Source organism: Mauremys mutica, chromosome 14 (assembly GCF_020497125.1).
Source record: "Mauremys mutica isolate MM-2020 ecotype Southern chromosome 14, ASM2049712v1, whole genome shotgun sequence".
Taxonomy (NCBI): Eukaryota; Metazoa; Chordata; order Testudines; family Geoemydidae; genus Mauremys; species Mauremys mutica.
Window position 1 is genome coordinate 34,155,264 of NC_059085.1, and position 23,750 is coordinate 34,179,013.

The following is a 23,750-nucleotide window of genomic DNA, read 5'->3' on the forward strand; positions in this document are numbered from 1 at the left end:
TGTTGTTTCTATAATCTGTTATACCCTATGTTGTAACTGAATTTCTTTTTGCCCCAGGGCATTTTTGGGAGTGAGGCAACATAATTTAATACGTTTTCCCTGGTAAACAAATTTTAAAAGGAAAACATGAATATGCTTTAAGCTACATCAAGCTGGAACAAATAGCCTCCCCTTCTCTGTGACTTTCTAATATGTTCATACTCAAATTATTGGGCATTATGATTTGATTCTTCATGTTCTAGTTTTAAGCTTTTCTAATTGGAACTCATTAAGTGCTGTTATGGTGAGTTGCCTCTTTCAGTTAGATGGAAATTTCTCTTTCATTGTTACAGTGCTCCATAGCAATAGAACACCCAGTGATAATGCTGAATGCCCCACAAACACAAACCAACTTGCCCAAGGTGGAACCCTAGTTATTGACCCAACCCTGTGCATTGTAAATCAGGCACTCTGCACTCGCAAGGGCAGGTTCTCAGATGGTGTAAACTGGCATAGGCCCATTTCAGTTAACTGTAATAAGCCATGGCAATTAACAGCAGCTTGAGGCTATGTACCTCAGTGTCTTGATACAGGCCCTTAACAAATAAAGGGGAGTAGGTGGGAAAGATCAGCAAGGGAAGCAGGTATCTTCCACTGGCTGGCATCTTTATTTCTCCACACTCTGTGCATTGGACGTCCAATCCTGCCATAAGTGGCCCTCATATCGCTCAATCATGGGCCAGCTCCAGGTGTGTTAAATCCATCCAAGCCTGTAGGCACACCTGGGCCCCTCTCCTCATGCCTTTCCGTGCTGACTTGGCAAACATAGTAACATATGCTTCCATTCAAGGCTTGATGCAGCATTTTAAAGAAACAACAAAACTCACCTCTTCTATTAATTGTGGGTAGGAAAGAACTCCATAATTTCAGATGAGTTTATGATTTCAGTTTTGAAGAGAAAATCTGGTCTGAGTTATGATCACCATTAGCACTTATATAGCACTACTGCAATTCTTCATGTATTGTGGGCTTTAAGGATGAAATCCTTGCTCCACCGAAGTCAGTGGCAAAGCTCCTATTGAAATCAGTAGGGCCTGGATTTCACCCTAAGTGCTAAATCTTCATAACTCTGTAAGGTAAGAAGTGGGGCTTCTAGGTACTATGGTGATACAAATAAATAATAATTATCCTCATTTTACAAATGAAGAAACTGAGGCAGAAGGGTTAAGGTGCTATACTTGTAAGAGCACACGTGGAGTTTTGATGCACCTAAGTTTTGTGATCCTAAACTCTTGCAGGCATTTACCTGTATGCAGACTTGACTTGCATGTGCATGCCAGGCATTTGCTGGGCACAGCTCAAGTACACTCAAGTGTCCGTCACCTTTTGCATGTGTGCCCTTACAAAGATAGGCTCAAGTAACTAGAACAGTGGAGATGCATATTAAAGAAATTCCTAAGTTCCTGGCTGCATCTCCCTTGAAACACGAGTTTATACCTCTTGCTAGACTCATCTTTCTCTGATTGGAATTTTTTTTTTTAATTTTTATTTTATCATAGGGTTTGAAACTGCAAAGTCTCTTGCACTCCATGGTGCCTATGTCATTCTTGCCTGCAGAAATATGTCGAGAGCCAATGAAGCTGTGCAACGCATCCTAGAGGAATGGGTAAGGAAACACACATTTTTTTCAACGCTTAGCAAATTCTACCATCTTCAACCTCATAATTGCACATTGTTTTGTTTTGTGCAGTGTACGCCATTTAATGTTGTTTCTCACTTATCAGAATCCAAGAAAACAGCTTTCTTTGTATTGCAATAATCACTTCAGTACTTAAATGTATTTATAGACGGAACAAAGGAGCTATGCCATTTTATAGTGTGGATGTACAGTTAATTTTAAACATCATCATACTGTGCTTGAAAGGTTATTTTAATACTAAAAAATTCAAAAGGACTAATCAGGCGCATGCCATTGATGACAGAAAAAGAGAATTTTGTAAGCATCTAAATGTGTGCTTAGTTATTCCTGAGATTGTCCGTGTAATGCCCTTGCTACCCTAGTCACTATTACTTTGAGAGTTCCATAAAATTCTGCCTATAAGGTGTTTCAAGGAAATCATTTCTGTCTCATAAATACTTATTCTTCTTTGAGTACTATTCCCGTGGGTGCTCCACTTCAGGTGTACGTGTGCCTCTTGAGCCCTTGATTGGAGATTTTCTGTTAGCATTGTCCATTTGGCCTATACAACCTCGTGACGTGCTTAGAGGGTACATAGGGCTATGCAGGTAAACTGCCTTCCATTCCTTCTTTAATGCCTGGGCCTGAGACAGAGCTCTAGTGTGTCCACCTCATGCATGCCTCAGCAGGTTTTGTAGTTGTTGTTTAAATAGTTTAGTGTTTCTAGTAAGTATTGTTGTTAGTCTAGAATTAGTTAGATAGTTGTGAGAAGTTTGTTTGTCATCTCTTCCTTTTTTCTCTCCCATTTTTCTGGGGAGCTTATTTGGCCTGGCTGGACATGGCTCACTCACCGGTTTTCAAACACTGTCTTTCATGTCGGGAGGCTATCTCAATCAGCAACAGTCACTCTAAGTGTATCCATTGCTTGGGAGAGTCCCATATCTCCCAAAAGTGTAACTTTTGCCTGGCTTTAAAATCTAGAGCTCAGAAGAATCAGGAGACTGAAGCTGCTGCTGATGGAGTGCTCTCTTCAACCTGTTTCTGAGTCCAATCAGGAGACCCTCACATACATCTGTCTTCAGACAGATCCAGTGCCCCCTTTGACTTCAGCTCAAGTCTAGCCTAAGAAGGGGAAGATCTTGGAGGACAAGGGAAGACTCCTAAGAAGAGGAGCTCAGTCTCCCAGCATAAGGAGTCAGCTCCCAAGAATTCCAACCTCCTGCTAGGTCTATGATATCAGTGGCCTTGGCTTCTCAACTTGGTACCATGGAGGCAAAAGTCTCTTCCTCTGGTACTGGCAGAGCAGGGAGATCCCAAAGCACTTTAGAAAAACACCGCATCAGCGAGGCCCTAGTACCATCTGCCTCCAAACTGGTAAGTCTGAAATAGACTGTGCCAATGGTGTCTTCTCAGTTGGCTCCATTGGTACTGACGAAATCGAAGCACACACCTTTGGACCTGGCACCTACACACTCCAAACCAATGGTACCACCCAAGTCAGCTGCTATGTCGGTATAGACCGACTTGGTGCCGCAGGCATTCGGTTACTTCAGAGACTTGTCAGTGTTAGATGAGCTGGAGTCCCCACTGCTTATGGGTACTGAACAACTCTCATTACCGAGACCCCAGTCTCTGGTTTCCCAGTGCATCACAGTACCGCAGGATTCTCCACCTGTTTCTGCTGGGGCCCCTCCATCAGAGGACATTGAGGAGGATGAAAGAGACGTTCAATCAGTCTCCTCCTCCTTATCCCCTCCACATAATTACAGAAACAAATACTTTGACAAAGACCTTCAACCATATCAGGGATTGTGGGGTCAGTCAGGGGTACCTCCTTCTCTCCCGTATGGACCTCCCCAATGGCTATACTGTGGTTCTTGGATGGTGTATCAACATTAATTTGCCAGACCTCTGGATCCACTGCACCAGGAAATGATGATCACACAGTCTCCTCCCAACTTCAGGAGACCTTTGTGGAAAAGAAGGGTAGGGGGTGGATGAAGAGGCTACCCCTCAAACTCCTCTTTTGTCTTCATCTCTGGACCAAGCAGTCATGCCTGCACCACCATAGATGTCCGGTAATTGTAATCAATTCCTGGACCTCGTGAAGAGGGTGATGGACACCTTCCACATACCTTTTGAGGAGGTTAAAGACTTGTATCACAAGTTCTTGGATGTTTTGCGGTTGGCAACACCCACTTAGATTGCATTGCCCATTAATTAAGCGCTCCTGGATCCACAGCAAAAACTGTGTGGTAAACTCCTGTTCCCATCCTGCCAACTTGTAAATGGGCAAATAAGGAATATAATGTCCCCCCAGAGACTTAGAATTTTTGTTTTCCCATCCCCACCAATTCCCTGGTGGTGGACAGTATTTTTCCAGGTCTATTCCTTTTATGACAAGGACTAGAAAAGGTTAGACTGTTTTGGATGGAAGGCTTAACTCTTTTGCAACCCTCAGTTTGTGATCTGATATTTATCAGGTGATTGTGGACAAGTATGACTACTTGAATTACAACAAGTTTTCATCCTTTATGCCCTCGTTGAAGGTATTCAATAGAGAACACTTCCAGGCCAACATTAAGGAGGGTCAGTTTTTAGCCCGAACCTCTCTCCAGGTGTCCTTGGATGTTGCAAAAATGGACAATATTTGACAAACCTTAAAGACAAGAATGAGAGATGATGAGAATGTGTCAAGGAACTATATGGTGAAGATATTCCTGAAAAGCTCAACTAGAGATGAATCAGGTAAACCTGCCAATAATGGATGAAGGAATCATGGCAGCAATAAAAAGACCGTGAATGGAAAAGCATTGTGATGGAATATAGGCTGAATTGTTTAAAAACATAGGGCTTACAAACTTTCATCCCCTGTCAGGGGAATGAAGAATATGCTTGAGACAGCAGAATTGCCAAAAGACGTTACAACCTCACTGTATATCCAAATCCTCAAAAAGAACAACTCTTTGGATTGTAAAGACTACAGAACAGTCAGTCTAATATCACATGCCTCTAAGAAACTATTGTGAGCTGAATACAAGGAAAAATTGATAAGGAAATAAGCAAACAACAATATGGTTTAAAAGGTGGAAAGTGCACACTAAATGCCATTATGAACTTGAAGTTCATAATAGAAAGATCAATCGAAATGGGGAAAACAGTATACTTGTTAGGTATTTCTTTTTATTTGGGAAGTCATTCTATTCATACAAATTACTCAATATATTAAGGTCTGTAGGGATTGATGGATACAACTGAGTAATAAAACAATTTATACTGGAATCAAAAGGCGATTATAATGAGAAACTAAAATGAAAATCAAGAGATGAGTTAGGTTTGTACAATGTCACTGACTTTATTCAACACTTGTATCAAGTTTAGATGAAATTAAGCAGAAGAAGGTATTAAGATAAATGGAAAATGGAATAATATTTGCTATGCAAATGACACGGCACTGTTGGCTGATTCAGAAGAAAGTCTGTGCAGTTAGTGGAGATTAATATGCATATGACAAAAAATATTGCCTATGTAAGGTCATATGTGGACAAGTCAAAAACTATAGTGGCATGCAAGGATCCTAGAAAGACATGTAAGATTATAGTGTATAACATAGTAACGCAGCAAGTGAGACATTATTGCTACTTAGGAAGCATCAATACAGAAGACGGAAGATCAGATACTGAAGTCAGCACCAGAATAGCAACAGCGAAAGAGACATTCTGGAAGAATAAACACCTGAGGAGAAGGGACATAAATCTAAAGACTAAATTCCAGCTCTTAAAACCTTGCATTTGGTCTGTGTTAAATTACAGCTGTGAAACATGGGCATTCAAACAATCAATAATAAAGAAACTACAATTCTTCAGAAATTATGATGTTATAGAAGAAATTGAAAAATATCATTGATAGAGACGTGATGAAAATGTATTGGAGATTATTGGAACTCAGCAAATGCTAGTTGGAAATCTTATGAAAAGAAAGATTTGATTTGTAGGGCACATTTTAAGGGCTTCAGCAGGTGATGCATGTTTACAGCACTGAAAGGGAAAGTTGATGGATGATGTGTTATGCTGGATGAATCAAAAGGACTATTCATCCACAAGAGATTAGTGGAGAGTCATACAGAATGTGCTACTGTGATTGCAAACCTCCTGTAATGGAGATGCCACATAAGAAGAAGAATCATTTCTGGAGCCCAATTTCTTGAAGAAGGTGTTTTGGATTAAAGCCTTATCTCTCTTGGGCCTGTGAGTTCCAAATACTGTATTTTAAAGGTTTGTTTTTTCCATAGCTCCTAATTGAAATGGAAGCTGCCTGTTTTCTTTGTTGCAATACCACCAGTGGAATATCTAAAGGGCCCATAGAAGACTGTGTTTGTGTTACTTTTAAATTTGGCTTTAGATTATCTTCCAACATAGGTGGATTTTTGAGTAGACCCTCATTTGAATTGATTTAGTCTCTTTCTAAATGTCCATAAGTAAATGTAATTAAACTATTTCAACAGAAGAGTGAAATGACATGAAATAATGGTGAGTGCCTCTTACATATAATTTGCTTTGCACATTTAATTTAAAAAGTACTTTTCCAGAAGTTATCAAAATTCAATTAAAGCAAAAATTGTTTTAATACTTTGTTCAGACAAGAGTACCAGACTACTTGTGTAAGTATATATATTACCTCACTGAAAGTTAATGAATGGGTAATTGAATGAAGATTACTGTCTTGGTTCAAATTACTTAAAAAAACACTACATTTATTTACTAACAGTTCTCAAATTCTAATTGTTCAGAATACAATCTCATCTGTAAACTGGGTAGCTGGAGAACCTTCAATGCATCTTTGTAATGGCTTTGTTGTTGTTTATTGAGAGGCACTAATTAACTTTGATTATTGCACTAATATTGTGGCATTTTGACAGTCCCTCAGATTTATGACTCTGGGAAAATAAACAAATGAAATGCAGGTGCTGGAGCAGAAAGAATAAGTTATTACTGAACTTTAATTACTTGGAGTGTGTAACCAGGAGAGAATTAGTTGGTGAATTACAAGGTGCTTAAAATTTACATAAAATTGTAAGCAATCTTGAGGAGAATTGGGTGGGGGGAGAGGGGGAGAGAGACAACACAGTTATTGTAAATAAAAGGGGGAAAATACATTTGTAATACTTATGCATGTTAAATTAATCTGATTAATACTAATATTACAATATTGATACTGATATTTATTTTATAATACATTTTTATGTACATTTTTTCTTATATGGGAGTGTAGAAGCTTGTTAACCTGAACATTCCACTTTCCTGAACAAAGTGTCTTGATAAAGAAAACATGACTTAATGTTGTTCAGTGGAATTCCCCCTACAGGGCAGGAAATACTGTACCCTGCTGGAAAGGAAAGCTTTTAAGTGGCCATGACCTTTGACTTTGTAGTTTTAGGGGAAGCTATATGATCAAGAGGGCTTGGTTCACTTCAGTTGAACTTGAGAATGTAGAACTATATTTGGAAATTTACCACCTTAGGGCGCAATCCTACATAGTTTAGCACACATTAGTAACTTTACTCTTGGGAGTAGCCCCATCGAAGTCAGCGGTGCTATCAATGTGAGTAAATTTACTCATATGCATAATGCTTTGCTGGACTGAGCCATTAATCTGCATTGTACAAGTATAAATTCTGCATTCCCTAAATTCTCCCATGAAGTGGGTAAAACAGCTTTTAAAAAATTCATAATATTAATGGAAATCTAATGTTATTTCTCTGTGAAATTGTCTATGAATATTTTCAACATTTAATTTTATCTGATTTTTTTTGTTGGAAATGCTGTATGTGATAATTTTAGAAATTTTTACTACTGCTTAATATCCATATAGAAGTCACAAATGTACAATTATAACAAAAAATTAGTGTGTTTAAAAGAGTAGCAAATCTGTTACAAGTGTCTGTGTCCTATCCTAAGGTTTTAGAAAAATGTTTGAGAAATAGTGTGATTAAAGATTTGTATCACACAACTCAGTCAACCCGTGAAACTCATAGTCAGAGGATGCTGTAAAGGCCAAAATTATAACTGAGTTAAAAAAGAAATAGATAAATTCATGGAGGATAGATTCATCAATAGCTATTAGCCAAGATGATCAGGGACACAACCCCATGCTCTCAGTGTCCATACGCCTCTGACTTCCAGATGCTGGGACTGGAAGACAGGGGATGGATCACTAAATAATTGCCCTGTTCTCTTCTTTCCCTCTGATGCATCTGGTATCGTCCATTTTCAGAAGACAGGATGCTGGGCTAGTTGGACCATTCATCTGACATAGTATGGCCATTCTTATGTTCTTTTAATATGACTGGATAACTGGGCAGAGTTAAGGTTGTGCGTTCTTCCTTAAGGTTCACGTTTCTTACTTTGAGTACTTCCCTTTGCAGCCTTTACATTCTGTTAATGTAGGGCCAAATACTAAGAGATACTGAGCAGTTACAACTTCTAATGAACCTGAGACGTTTTTTGCTTATTTTAAAGTAATCAGGAATGTTCAACTACCCCGAACATGATTAAAGAAACAAATATTTTTGTTTAAAGTTTTGATTCTCTTGTATTGACTTATTATGTATGTATTATATATCTAAACATTTTGTGGGAAAAATATAATTCTTGTTTAAAAATATGTGAAGACCTATTATAAGATAGAATTAAAAAAAGTCAGTTATGAAGTACAGTATGCGTAAATGAACTTATGAGAACAACCTGAGTAATGCCCTTGACCTTCTGGTGTGTTTGATTTATGAGATCATCGTCAATAGTGCCATAAAATGTAGGTTCCATTAGTATCAGTAGAGCGCTATCTTTTTTGTTGGTGTTAGTTTTGTTACTACAAAAGAATCAGTTATTGTTACACAAAAATCAATTTTAGATTATCTCTTTTCAGTGAATGTTGCAATTCAGACATAAAAGTAAGCTTTAAAAAAAAAAAGCCATGTGGACTGAAAAAAACTTAACCTAAAGGACTTGAGGATAATACTAATGATATCCAGGAAAACAAGGTTTGTCAGATCAGCAGTTGCATGCACTGTAAATTAAAAAACCCACAGGGGATGACTTGGCTGATTGTTGAAGACAAATATAGAAAACCACGAATTTTCTGCTATTTACTTCCAAAATGCTATTTTGTGGAGACTGTTAGGATATAGATATTCAGGCCTATCTGCAAAGGCCTATATTTTAAGAATTTAGGTGTATTTTTAACACTTAGCTAGTTATAGAGGTATAAAAAAGAGAATTAAAAAATTACTCTGTCTGTGTAATGGCCTTTTTTTACTGTGACAGTTTGAGGCCTGGTTTTTTAGCTAAGCAGCAGAGACCAGCCATAAACTGGGAAATGTATGGTTATATTCTTACATTTCAAACTAGTTACATTGAAATAAGGTGCTATTGGGCTGTTAAGAATATCAGAACAGGATTGTATTCCTATCACTTTCAGAGAAAGGGAAAAGCCTAGAAGATGTAAAAGGAAACTTAGTTTGATAGCATTTTGTCTGGCAAGAACTTACTTACTTATTAATAGCTGGGATGTAAAATCCTTATTTTTGTATTGTTCTGTTACTGTAGTCTTCACTTTCCTATTGATTGTCTGTATAATCTCTCTTTGGTTCTGTAATTGTTTTTGTTTGCTGTATAATTAATTTTGTTGGGTGTAAACTAATTAAGGTGGTGGGATCTAATTGGTTAAATAACCATGTTACACTATATTAGGATTGGTTAGTTAAATTTCAGTAAAATGATTGGTTATGGTATAGCTAAGCACAACTGAAGTTTTACTATCTAGTCTGCAGTCAATTAGGAAATAAGGGGAGGGGGGATGGGAACAGGGACTGGGGATGATGGTGGGGGAATTGGGATTATGTTTTGCTAAAGGGGGAAATGGGAACAGGGGATGGGAACAGAAACAGGGACACGGGCAAGGCTCTGTGGTGTCAAAGCTGGGAAGGGGGACACTAAGGAAGGAAACTGAAATCATGCTTGCTGGCAGTTTACCCCAATAAACATTAAATTGTTTGCGCCTTTGGAGTTTGGGTATTGTTGCTTTCTGTTCATGCAAAAAGGAACAGGGAAGTGAAAGGGTGAAGGAATAAGCCCCCTAACATCTTAGTGCCATTGACTCGGATGCATCGCATTGGATAGGTGAGTGGCAGCCTGTAAGTCCCCCTCCCCAACAGTCCGCGCAGCTGCTTGGAGGGGGTAGAGCGAACTCTTGTGATGGTAGTTGCAGGTTCTGGCAAGCCAGGGTAAAGGATTTTTTGGATAAATGGATAAGGAAGAACCAGGGCCCATACCAGGTGCAGGGGTCAGCCTGGGATGAGATTAAAAAGGAAATGGAGGAAGTGTTAGGGGACCCAGAGGAATGGGAGGTGGCTGAGGAGCCCACCCTCCTTTGATATATGGGTAGTGAAAGAAGGTCCCTGCCCATTGGGACTGAATGCCTTCCAGGGAAAGGAGGCACTGCAGTCCACTTGTGAAAGATTTGAAGTAAGGGCAGCATTACGGGAAGCTGCCAGTAATCTTTCAAGTTTGGTGCTGTTTCAGCAGGGGTTGCTGCAGTGTTGTAAATTAGTTAGGGTGGTTAAAGACAATTTGGCACAACAGGGTTTAAAGTCAGAAGCAGAGTTAACAGACCACCTTTAGAGACAGGAGCTGGACCAGGGAAGTGAAAGCATGAAGGAATAAGCCCCCTAACAAGAGAGTTTGATACCAGCTCTGCAATGATCACACTTGAAAACTTGTCAGCTACATTAGGTAACTGCATAACATTTAATGTTGTATTTGCGGTATTTTACTTACTTCCTATAGTATAGTGAAGGTTACGTAATACTGCAAATACAGAAATAATTGCCTTATCTATATACCTAAAGCAACAACTTTTCAAGTGTGGCCATTGTAGCTTTTCTTTTTTTAAAACCATAAGATAAAAAACAAACAAACAAAAAAAACCCCAAACCCCAAAACCCACACACATTTGAGGGGATAGTAGTGGAGTATGTTGGTACGGATTGAGATATAAAGGAATCAAACCAAAGAGAGACGCGTTGCTTTACAGTAGATGTCTTGAAAATGGAAGTTGCGCATGCATGATAAAGCTCAATATCAGTTTAAAACTGAGTTTGATAATTTCTTACTCAGAAGAAAGGAAATTGGAATTTTAGAGCTATAATTAATTTTAATCATAAATTGTCAAACAAATTTCGCCTTGAGTAGTGGAAAGGCCCTAAAGCAGCCAAGAAAGAATATCAATACTTTGCAAAGGAGGAATGATTGTTCCAATTCGCAGCTTAATTGACTTTAAGGCTTAATGAAAAACACTACAGTGCTGTTAGTACACATAGTTGCTCTGATGAACATTGAAATCTATGCTCCAGAAAGAGGAGTTAGGGAGCTTTTTATATTTTATTATTGATGCATTTTTCTAACCGAGTATAAGCATAACAGTTGGACAGAGCTACATAGCTCCAGATGTTAACTATATTCTCAAGAAAACTCTTCAAAATGTGGATGAATAAAATATCATACAGCTTTTTGTGTTGAGAAACGTACATGTATATATTCCTATCAGATTTCAGTCTTTTAAGTCTATATTAAAAATAAATTGAACATTTATTTTTTTCTTAACAAAAAGTCTAAAGAAATGTTTCTCTTATAGTTTTTTCAATATTAAGACGACAGTTACTTCAAATAAAGATTAAATTATTGGCAAACTTAAATTTCTGTTACATGGAGATGATTACAAGGCATAGATGTAACAAGAGTACAGAAAACATCTAACTCAGAACAGCAAGATAAGTTTGACACTTGCCTCCACTCTTTTCTCAAAGTATTGTCCACCTGAGGGTAACTCCTATAAAGAATGATTGATTGACAGACACTTGCTGATTAAATTATTGTGATAGAAATTAAAACCTGATCTTTCAGGTTTGGATCTCCAACTGTTACCTAACAGAAATATAGGAAGCATGTATGCCCATGCTTTGTGTATGTGTCCCATTTGCAAGGAATGCAAGCAGCACTTTTCATGCAATCTATACATTAGCCTAGTTTTTCAAGGAGAAGGGACTATTCTGCCAGTTAGCCTCAGATGTTGATTTTGGTTCTGTGTATTGAATATGTTCATTGAAAAGAAATGTTACCTCTATCAAGCAAAAACTCTTGTGCAGGCTTCAGCATCTTGACCCCTGTGGATGTTAATCTTGATCTAGAAGATAAAACTCTTGCTACCCATTATGTGCTAAGTCACTGAGCTTCTGTTTTACCTCAAGAATGCCACAAAACCTCTATAGTTGTTTTCCTCACCATAGTCCCATGTATAGGATGCCTTATTAGGAACAATCCACTAAAAATGCTCTAAGTCCACTGACATGCTCAATGGAGAAAGGGCTCCTTGCGGTTGATTAGCAGTGAGCTATAGAGGTCAGTCATGAAAAGTCCTAAAGGATATGAAATAGACTGCTTCTGAAAGCACAGGTAGGAATCAGTAACTGTTGGGTTCCACAAAATGGCACCGAATGGCACTTCTGTTATGTATCTTCTGGTAAACTTTATAATGAATAAACACTCTAAAAAAGTAAAATGTTCAAAAAAACAAGTATAGGTATTTCAGGATACTTTACTGCAGAGTAAACTCAGTGTGGGGAAGGCATGTTTCTTCAGTGCTCTAAATCTGGTAAACAAGCTGAAGACTGCAGATAAAGATAGGGAAAAGGGATAGGATAACTAACAGGACATAAGCTTTTTACTTTTTAAAGGCCTGATCCTACTCTCCTTTAAGTTAAAATCTTTCAGTTGATTTTAATGTGAGTTAGATGAGAACTGATGTTACTAATGCAGTTCTGGCTGAGGTTGGTAGTAATCAAATATCATAACCATCTGAGAGCAGGCTGCGAGCTGTGTGAAATGAATTGATCCTCAGTCCAGTTTCTAGTAGCATCTATATTAGTATGTGGTCTCTATCACTGACCCTTCCAGTGTTGAGGGACACAGAGGGTGTGGTTGTTGGGGCCGCTAGTAAAGCCATTTTCCAAGTACAGCTTGTAAATAACTTGTTATACTGTGATACCCAAGACTTTGAATAGCATTCAAATGTGTCTGCAGCTCTAAGAAAAAAATAAGGCTCAAATATACTCTAACACAGCCTGCTAATAGAGGAGCAAATTAGCTGCAGCTTTTGAACTTCTGAAGTAATTGATAGGCTATAGGATTCTAAATTGTATTATGTTTTTGGTAATACATATATTGGTAATGCAGCTACCCATGCTGATGTTTCTCAGCCTGTCATAGCAACTGGTCTTGATAGATTTCTTCAGTGGTAACATCTCTACATTCTTCTTGTCAGGCACACACCTTTTTAACAGCAACAAATTTAGTAACTGACAATAGCAAGAGGGGTTTTTTGTAATGATTTGCAAGAAATTTATATGTAAAAGCAAATGGATGAATTTAAAAACATTAAACAGCTTCACCAGCATCCACATGGATGAATTGTTGAGATCTATTTTTTTCTTGCACTATAAACATATGGCATGAATTTGCTGCTCTCATTACAGATGCTGAGAGAAGGGAAAGACAAATATTTAGATTGCATTCATGTTTTACAGTAAAAACACTATTCAGTTTGTTTATACAGTTCCACTGTTACAGTTTTTATGGTTGGTAATGAAACCACTGTAAAACAGAGTCTGAATTATATAGCAGATGTGCTAAGGCCCTTGCATTTAGAAAGATGCCCAACATTGAATAGTGGATATAATTTATACTATCTACTGACTACAGCTGAACTACTTCAGACCTTTGTCTACATGTACAGTTAGCCTTGTACCATTATTGTAGTAAAAGATGTAGTTTTATTATCCAAATACATTGATATTTTACAAGAATAACATTTATGAACTATAAAGCAGACTTCTAGTCACTATGGGTGGGTGCAGCAGGCTTTAAAGGATTTGGTAGGCATTTTCCAGTCATTTAAGATCTCATATGGCTTCCATTTTCATTAAACATTATGGATGCATTCCAAATGTTTAATTAATATAACATCTTACTGTTTATTCACTTGAATTTCTTGCCACAGTTCTGAGAACTTGGAAGTGTTTTGATTCTTTTTCAGTTGATAAAGAACTGTAATTCCTAAGAATGTGTATGCTAAATACACGAATTAGTGAAAACAAAAAAATATTTCTTAAAAGTTAAAGTTTCACTGTGTTTATGTATTTGAAAGTATCGGTAGAAAATATCTAGTCAGCTACCTTTCCACCAATGCCCTTTTTATACAATCTACCTACAGCCAAAAATATATATTGTTGATTTAAGATTTCTGCAGCCCCCGTTGGCCTGGAGCGGCGAACCATGGCCCATTGGAGCTGCGATTGGCCAAACCCACAGACCCGGCAGGTAAACAAACCGGCCCAGCCCGCCAGGGGCTTTCCCTACACAAGCGGCGGCCCCAGTTTGAGAACCTCTGTTCTAGATGCTACAAGCACTTACTGCCAAATGTAGTGCTTCCTATCACGACTGACTTCAGTTGCACTGTTCATGGTAGCAAGCACTGCGCTTAGTGTTAAATGTTATCAGTACTTGGCCCTTATTCGGTAAACAAAAGGTTAGGAGAAGAAATGTAATTAAAGAAATGGGATCTGCATTTTTTAGTTTAGTTTCTTGTAGTTTCAAAGCTTTTTGTCAAAACTTATCAGAGATTGCTGCAGAAATGGTTTAGCAATGGCTGGCAAGCTGAAAGAAGACCATTAAAGGGGCTTTGAAGAATTTGAAGTGGCTTGGGGCACTTGCATAAGAAATAGGATTGTTCCTTACATAAGAAATAGGATTCAAAATGGCTGGTGATGTGAGTGGTTGAAGCAGAGAGCCCTCATAAGGTGGGAAGATTTGGGTTGGGGAAGATAAAAAGGAAGGGGAAGCACAGGGAAGAACACCGAAGCTGAGGATGAGGAGTGTCCTGTGGAAAGAAACAAGAAGTGTGTTGGAAGGGTTTTAGCAGAGAGGAAGAATGATCAAAATGGTGGCAAAGGAAAATAGTTGTGGGTGGGGTAGGTTGACTGGGTTAGTGAAAAGGGCAGAAATGATGGGTAGGGAGATTCGACTGGGGTGGTTGCAACAGTCCTTGTGGAAGAAATGAGGGTCTGATGGTCTCACAACAGTAGGGGCTGCTAGTTCTGAACCAAATGTACCTCAGCACCAAGTGTACTCTAAGTAGTCTCATGAAAAGAAGGGTGAGTTCTTGGCATATCTGCCTTATGCCTACTTCATCCATGCTTGACCTCAGGGAAATATAGGTGAAAGAAAGCAGGGGATTCATTCTGAAATGAACATATGAGCACTCCTTTCCAAAATGTCCAAGAGAGCCAATCTGCAGCATCCTGTCAGTTTGAATTTCACAAAGCCCTGCTGACTTATGAAGGCACCAGCCTGTTTTGTGTCCTGATGGAGGCATTAGCATCCCTCTTAATTGTGAAGGGGTATCCAACAATTTTGTTCTACCTGGTGTCTTTCTGCCAAGGTCAGCAAAAATATCCCATTGCATTCTGGGCTTTTCATATGCAGTGCACAGAAGGAAGTTAGTAGGGTGACAATAGAAGGAGATTCACCTTGGTAGTTTAATAACATCTTGACTAAGGGATAGTCCAGAATAGTAAATTCTGCCTTGGTCTCCTGCTGTAATTTTGGATTTCTAGGTTACTCTACACTGTATGTCAACATCTAACTGCTCTAGTCATAATCTCATTGCCAGCTAATGAAAACAAAAGTACTGTCACCTGTCTATGAGGTTAGTGTTGTATTTAATTAGTGTAAAATACAACTTTTCATATAATAGTGTAATATAGATTTTTAACCTGCTATCATAATGTACATTGGAACCAAATCATCTGAAGTCGTCTTCCCACTCATCTACCATCTCAGTGCACATCTCAAAAATGTCTGAAATGTAATTTTAAGAAATATCCGCAGTGCCTCTCTTCCGTGTTTTATACATGTTACATTTGCAGAAGTGGGATATTTGGTTCATGATTTTAGTAAAACACTGTTCTTCTTGACACAATTTCAGTGTTCTTCATTACAAAAACAACCAACCTACCTTCAGCATCCAGGAAATTGGCAAAACATAACATGAGAGAATATTGCCAGCAAATCACTCAGCCATGACTAGTTTTCACCAAGCTTTCAAAAAATAGGTGCCTAAAGCTGGGCTTCTAAATTCATGTTTAGGCTCCCAAGTAAATTGATTAGCACTTTTGAAAAAATCAGGCCATCAGTGCTTCAGTTAAAACTAATGGGAGCAGCTGGCTGTTCTGCACTTCTGAGAATCAGGCCTAACTTTAGACATCTGCTTTTAAATCTTGGCCCTTCTGTATTCACATAGCCTCGCTTACAGATATGTGCAGATAAGCTTCATATTGATGTTTTAGAGATCTACAGAATACAGCAGAATCCTATTTATCTGAATCTTTCTTTCCATAAACTCCTGTTGTCTAATTACTTTTCCCGCAGTGTACATTGTTGGTATGGAAAACCCCTCTGTTTGTATATACTCCATGTCATGTATTCTTTTCACATAAATAGAATTCTACTCTCATTACACTTGAGAACTAAGTTTTGAAAATAAGTTAAACTGGCTTGATTGTAAATTTTTAATCATCCCCACAATTACTCTGATTGTGATGTGAGCTTGTAATATATTCCATTAATGAAAAAGGCAAGCTTAGCTTATGGTAAATACACTACTAAGTGTTTATCGTACATTTTATATTTTACATGATTCCCTTTATAATTCTGCTTATCTTTTCATTTTAATTCCCTAAAGAACATATAAAAGAACCCCTAAAGAGAGTAATTACTGCTCTACTCCTTAACCAAGGCTCCTTTTGCAAAAAGAAATCTGAGCTGCTTTTTAAAGAAGGGAGTTTTAAATAAAAATGCAAATAAGCTGCTTTGTAACCACATTAATTACCCACCTAGCCTCCTATTACCATGTTTGTATTGTTTGCAAACACTATTTACAGTCGTGTGGAAATTAACATTACTGGTCCTGAGGAAAGATTGTTGTTGGTGGGTTGTGCTTTGGAACCAATTAGAGTGAATCTTGTCTCCATTGAGACTCATGGGGAATAGCATAGCCTTGCAATGTCAAATAATAACATTAACTTAGACTACACAGGCATAGTGCTGTAATTATATTATTGGCCCTATTTTGCTTCTGCATTGAATTTCTCTGTCTGCATTTTAAAACCAGCAGGCTGCAGAGTTTGTTGCTAATGATTTAATACTGTGATAACTTCTGATGAAAGTTGTGGTGAAATCCAGTGGGTCGCTTTATCACCAAACTGATTTTTTGTTTTCTTTTATAAAACTCTGCCAAAACTAGCATCTATGTTGAAGACTTGATAGGTTTTCATATAATTAATTCCCAAACTGACAAATTTGCTAGCTTATTTCATATTGTGAGTGAATAGGATGGAATGTGTGACAGGGTACCAGTAAAGCAGTATATTCACACAGTGAAAATAGATTGTTCACTGTCCTTTGCACACTTATGCTAAGAAACATTTTGGTTTTTTTGTTTAACGCCGACAGACCCCAGTCACTGGCAGGCGGGATCAAAGCGGGGATCTATGGCGCTCAGTGTATGAGCCTCTACCGCATGAGCTAAAAGCCAACTGACTGTTAACTAAGGCTGTAGAGCAGACTCATTTTAACTCTCTCTCTCTAAGTGGTCTAAGTGGCCACGAGATGGGACAGAACACCACACCCAGGAGGTGTGTGGGTTACATTAGCAAAATATAATTGTGAGCTGGAAACTGCAAAACAAACTTTTTGATAAAGTATCTTTTAGGCTGTCTCTCCTTTTTTCCCCTTTTCCCTTTCTATTTTTTTTATGAATATGTCATGGACCTTCAATCATTTTAACATCAAAAAAGTTAATTTGAAAAAAAGAAAACGATGCAAATGTGACTCTCTTCTATGTTTTAGGAGTTAGAAGTAGGGCTATGGACAAATCCCACAGGGTTCATGCAAATAGGTCATACGAAGTAGACCCTACAGGATTTGAGCTCTAAAAGATTTCCTCTTCTCTTCAGGCTTTTATTCAGACCCACCAATGTGAGAGAAGAGCCCCTCCAGATAGCCAGTAAAATTTTCTGATAATGGATCTTGTTCTACTTGTCTTTAAAACACCATTGTGTACATCTCTGTATACACCATTGTGTACATCTGGTGCTATTAAAAACAGTATGGCTGTCTTTTAAAAATTTAAAAATCCTACTTAATGTTTTTCTCCTCCAGTGACTTCTATATCAGTTCTGCTCTAATCACAAGAGTTTAAATACTCCTCCACAACTGATAAACACTGTACCATGCTGGAGCAATATTTCAGCACTGAAAGAGGAAAGAGTGTGACCTATGCCTAATGAATCACCAGCATTACTTCTCATAGCACCCAGGGCTTGATTTGGGGGCACTCATCCAACAGCTACCGGGCTTCCTGATCTTCCTCAGCTTGTAATCAAAGATCGGCGCTCTAGGTTGTATGGTGGCTGACCAGCGTAAACATAAATGACCTAAAACGCCCAGAGGAACACTATTCAAGAAGGAGGCATAACCAAAATATAAACAGTGGTAGAAATGTTATGCAAAATGTCTGCCTAGAGGGCACTGTTAGCTTTGTCTCTCTAAGGTATTTCTGTTACTGTGGAGTTGAAGCACTGTGCAACTTCACTAAGTTTGTAATCAGTTTGCCATCATTTTATCTCCTCTCTCCACCACGGGAAGTGCTACAGTATTTTACGTGCTCAGACCTTTTAAGAGCCTGTCACCTTTGTCTCCATTCTCTCATTTCACAATCCCAACTGTTAGTTGAAAGGAATGCTTCTCCTTACTTGCATCCGAAGAAGTGGGTATTCACCCACGAAAGCTCATGCTGCAAAACGTCTGTTAGTCTATAAGGTGCCACAGGATTCTTTGCTGCTTCTCCTTACTTGATAATCTTTTGTTGGCAGCACATGGTAGGACTGTCATTTGGTAAGTGTTTATGCAGTACATAGCACAATGAGGCCCAACCTGGTTGTGGGTTTTAGGCACTTCTGCAATATAAATGTTGATTAATGATAATTAATGGTAGCCTCTCCTTAATAATAGCTTCTCACTTAATTCAATGTGTTAAGGCAGGGGTAGTCAGTTATTTTTCGTCAAGATCCAAATGTCTTGGGCAAGGTCCAGACTCCAGCAAAAATAACAATGATAAGATTAAGTAAATTGAACAGACCACACAATCTTTTTAAAGTGTCTGGCGGGCCAGATTTGGCCTGCGGTCCACCTATTGACTACCCTGTGGTTAAGGTGTTTTGGCATGCAGAATGGTTTCTTTATGGCACTTAGTGATAATGCACGAGTTGCTCTGTAAGTCCACTGCACAAGTGGCTGTAAGGAAAAGGTGTATCTGAGTGGTGTATTATGTTCTTCTGCATAGTGCCACATTATTTTAGTTAGGGTCTGATCCAAAGCCCACTTCCTTTTACTTCAATGGGCTTTGGATCAGGCCCTAGATCTGTTAAGCATGTAGAAAGATTTGTCTTTAAGGGGCCAGATTTTTAGTATATAGCTGCACACACATGCATATGCTTAACTTGGGTGTCCAAGTAAGGTATGCACCAATCCTATCTTGCTTGTGTACAAACTTCCATGCATTCATGCAAGTCTGCCACTTGCAAAATAATATGTGCACTTTTGCATGCTTGTTTTAGAAAATCTGGCATTGTTATTAGGTCTGGCTTTATATGAGCTGCGTTGAGGGGGATTGTCCAATGTATAACTGTCCATTCATTATGAAATAAGGTAATTGAAAAATCTTTATGCTGCTCCTGCTCCTTTCTGGTTTTTGTGCTGGAGGGAAGCACTTTGTGTATGCACATTTCTGATTGCGCTATTGGGGAAAACATTATTTCTGAATGCAATTCATGTTGTTAAAAATTCATTCTCATTTTACTTGTGACATGCCAGGTGAGCATTCTGAACCAGAATGGATTGCTTATAATGCTAACCTTACAATTAAAAGGTAAACATTTACTTTGGTGTTTTCTAAATGCCAACTCTTGTTCCTTCAGCAATACTTTATTTGAAGAGGGAAAGCTAGATTGAAAATGCAATCCAAATGTTGCAATCTTTGCACTAAGCCTCTATTAATTTAGTCCTGGTAAAGATTCTCAGTGCATCATTTTGCAGGAGCAGCTTTATTACTCAATATATAACTTTATAAAGAGGTGGTAAAAATAAGTTATAGTATGCTGAGCTTGTTCATAGTTTTTCTTTTCCTTATTTCATTTGAGATCACTGAGATACAGGATAAACTTTAAAATTAAAGTTTGATCATTACATAAAAATATTAAATTCCTGGAATGGAAGGATTGCCTTGTGGTTAAGGGATTGAGACTTGAGTTTATCTCCCAGATCTGCCACAGGCTTCCTGTTTGACCTTGGGCAAATCACTTAATTTCTTTGTGCCTAGGTTCCAACATGTATAAAATGAGGATAATAATACTCTCATATAAGTTTCCCCCCCCCACCTTTGTTTGTCAGGTCTATTTAAATTGTATTTTAGGAGAAGATGTGCCACTAGACTGTGGGGTGCAGTGAGCAGTCTTGTTTGCCGCATCTGTGGGAAGGTTTGCTTCACATTAGAAAAGTTATTTGAGGAAACTGTCAGATTTTTTCTTTCTCTGTATCATAGTGGGACTTCTCTAGCCACCCAGGATATGGCTTGACACCAGAAGAGCAGATGACTCCACATGAACAATATTGTGTTCCAGCAGCTCCCCATTCAGACTTGACTTTGGTATTCACATTAGGTAAAATTCACAGAGTGGTGAGGGTCAGCACAAGAAGCTGAACCCCTTTATCTCCAAGCTTGGTCTTTAGAGGATTTAATTGGAACAAAGTGAATGGTACAGTATTGTACGGCATGGAGTGAATTCCACCCAATGACTTTTTAGGGTATGTGTTCAGTGCAGAGTTAACTCTGATTGGCACCTTGGTCTGGGTCCCTAGTTTCACCTAGCCTGGGTGTGAGCAGCAGCACTGCAAAGCAACAGTCACATTACTGGGTCCTCGGTGGTGCTGCACTCACCTGTGTATGTCACTAGGACTTCTGGAGGCACATCCTATGGTTCTTTGTATTGCTAAGATTGTTTCCCAGTTATTTATGGGAGAATTTGTCTTTCCTGGGCACACAGAGGAATTGTGGGAAGGAATTGGAGGACTGTCAATACTCGGGTATGGTAACCTGTGTCCTCACTGCAAAATGGGTGGATTATCACCCCATGTGAAAGCAATACCCGGATGTTAGTCTATACTGCAGTATGGGTGAATTAGCCCAATCTGAAAACACCACTAAACTTGGATCAGAGGTATGGTGTGTGGATGGGAGGGAGATGAGGTGCAACACCTGAGTAAGAGCCTGGGGCCATGTCTACACTACAGGCACTATAGCGGCATAGCTATGGTGCAGGTAGCTATGCCAGCATAACCCCATAGGAATCCAGCAATGTTTTTTCCATCTCTGTAGGAACTCCACCTCCCTGACTGATGGCAGCTAGATCAATGGAAGTATTTTTCCATCAATCTAGACCAGATTAGGTCTGGCGCTCAGGGCTGTGGATTTTTCGTACCTCTGAGCACTCTAGGTATGTCAATCTAAGTTTCAACTGTAGAACAGGGCTGGGTTACTTCTGCAGCAGGGACGTCCTCTTAGGCCGTGTCTACACTAGAAGCACTTTGGCAGTATAGTTATATCAGCAAAGCACTCCTATGGGGTGCAGTTTATATCAACAAACCCACTTTTGCCAGTTTAGCTTATTTCAGTCCCCTCTGAGCGAAAAAAAGCGATATCAGTTTAAGCATAGTTTTGCCAGTATAAATGTGGCTACACTAGGGGTTTTTGGTGGCACTGCTGTGTTGGTCAAAGATCACACCTCCTCACCCCCCGACCTACATAGTTATACCAGCAAAAGTCTGTGGAGTAAGCCTGGCCTTATAGCCTTCAGCACTCCCTGAGTGCCATGTCTCGGTCCCATTGAAATCTATGGTAAAGCTGTCATTGACTTTAATGGGAACAGCATTTGGCCCTTTAAAAAGGTGTCAAGTATTGTTTATTTTGATAAGTGCTGTCAGGCAGAATCACATAATATTAAGTGCTTAGAGGTCCCCCACCTCTATTGTGCTAGGCACTATACAAACAAAGATGGTCTCTGCCCCTAAGAGCTTGTAATCTTAGGCCAGGATTAAGGTATACTAGCAAAAGTGCAAGTTTGCTGTTATGAGACCCATCCTTACTAGGAGAGCTTTGCCAGGATAGTATACCCGTTTAGCCCAGCCTAAACTCTGTATATGCACAATTCTTGTTTGCTCAGAATTGTACAGTTTATTCTGTAGGTTGCTTGCTACCAAAAGAAAAAAAATTCACCTGTGATGGATTTTCCACCATGCAGGGGACCAGCACAAAGCCTACACAAAACAGTTAAACCCTCAAAATAGAACATCAGTGGAATTTAATTGATGCATGGGCCTCATGGTGCCCCTCTGCACAGGGGATGCATTTCACCTCTAAAGCATGGAGGATGGGGAACTGATTTAATCTGAGGTTCTTGTCTCAAGTAATGATTCTAAAAGGTGACCTGTCGCCCATCAGCACATTCCCTTGTTAATGGGCTTATGTAATGGCCTCAGTTACATATTCTAATACGTACTTTAAATGTTAAAAAATACATTTATTGAAAGTTATAGTCACGGTTATTGCACTTAGTAAAATGAAAGGCAACCCCACAAAATTGATGTTATAAAAATGATACAATATTTGATTTTATTTTCAGGAGCTGCTCCTTAATTTTGTCATATTTAATATGTTATGGTTGCAAACAAAGGCATAAATATATGCATTCATTTCTAATTAATTTGTGTAATTACATTTTATAATCTAGGTGTTTGCAAAGCAGAACATGGTACACCTCATTTGCTTTGTGTTGTAGCTAGTAAAAAAATAGAATGAAATAAATCTTGAAACTAACTTTAATTGTAAGTATAGATTAGTTATAAATTATATCTTTATTTATTTTTAATTTTGCAGTGTTGCAGATTTAGAGAACATACCAATTAGTGTAGTTATTCGAAGTAATGACAAGTTAATTACTGTACAGGCTCAGTGCTGTTTCTCTCACAATTAAAAACACAACACTGATTTAAGATTTTTTTTAAAAGTACAGCTAGAAATAAAAACAGATAAGAAATTGGATGACGATAATAAACACTTACTATAGGTAACATACCAGCTCAAATTTTAAGGGGCTCTATGTATTGTTCAAAATCATAACATAAATATATGAACTGATTTAGTAAGAAGGAAAAAACACCTAACTAAAAAGACTTATGTAAAAACTCATTTGTAATGAAACCTTTATAAATCTGGATACAAATGCAGTAATTTTATAGTGAACGTCCATATTTTACTGTACATTAGTATATCACTTGGAAAAAGGCAATTTTGCTCGTTTTATCTGAAACCAATTACTATACATCAACTGCTGCTTAGGTTTATTCAGTGGGCCCCTGTTACTTTCCAACACATCTCATGCTGATTGTTAGACATCCATGTCAGTACTGCTTCTTTTGTACCTAAGGCAATAAGTGTTTATTTTTATGAATATGTTTAAAGAGTAAAAATGCCTCTGGTCCAAAGCAGAATGTTTTCCTTTCTGATGAACTGTAGTAAATCCTACCATTTTGAAAGTGTATAGTATACCAATGAGAAATGGACTTATTCACAATGTTTCCTTGTACATCCATAGTGCAAGAGTTATTAATACTTTGCTTCTAAGATGTCTCACTCTAGAATTACTTTTAAATGCAGTATTTCATTTCTTTAGGTGAAACTAAACTGTTGTTTTTGCTTGTGAAATTGCCTATATAACTTAGAATGAATAACTGTGCACAAATATGTCTACACTGAATTTGGGGAAAATGTTCTGGATAGCATTGACAGCGATATGTGTATTCTTTAG

The 23,750-nt window shown here is 38.3% G+C and overlaps 1 protein-coding gene across 3 annotated transcripts in view; it reads left to right on the top strand.

Moving 5' to 3' along the window:
• The window catches only part of WWOX (WW domain containing oxidoreductase), a 647,484-nt gene that overhangs the window by 43,001 nt on the left and 580,733 nt on the right, over positions 1 to 23,750 (top strand). For all 3 annotated transcript variants that reach the window (XM_044986919.1, XM_044986920.1, XM_044986918.1), the window contains exon 5: positions 1,539 to 1,645. In XM_044986919.1, coding sequence (XP_044842854.1) covers positions 1,539 to 1,645 — 107 coding nt within the window. The remainder of the gene's footprint in view (positions 1 to 1,538; positions 1,646 to 23,750) is intronic.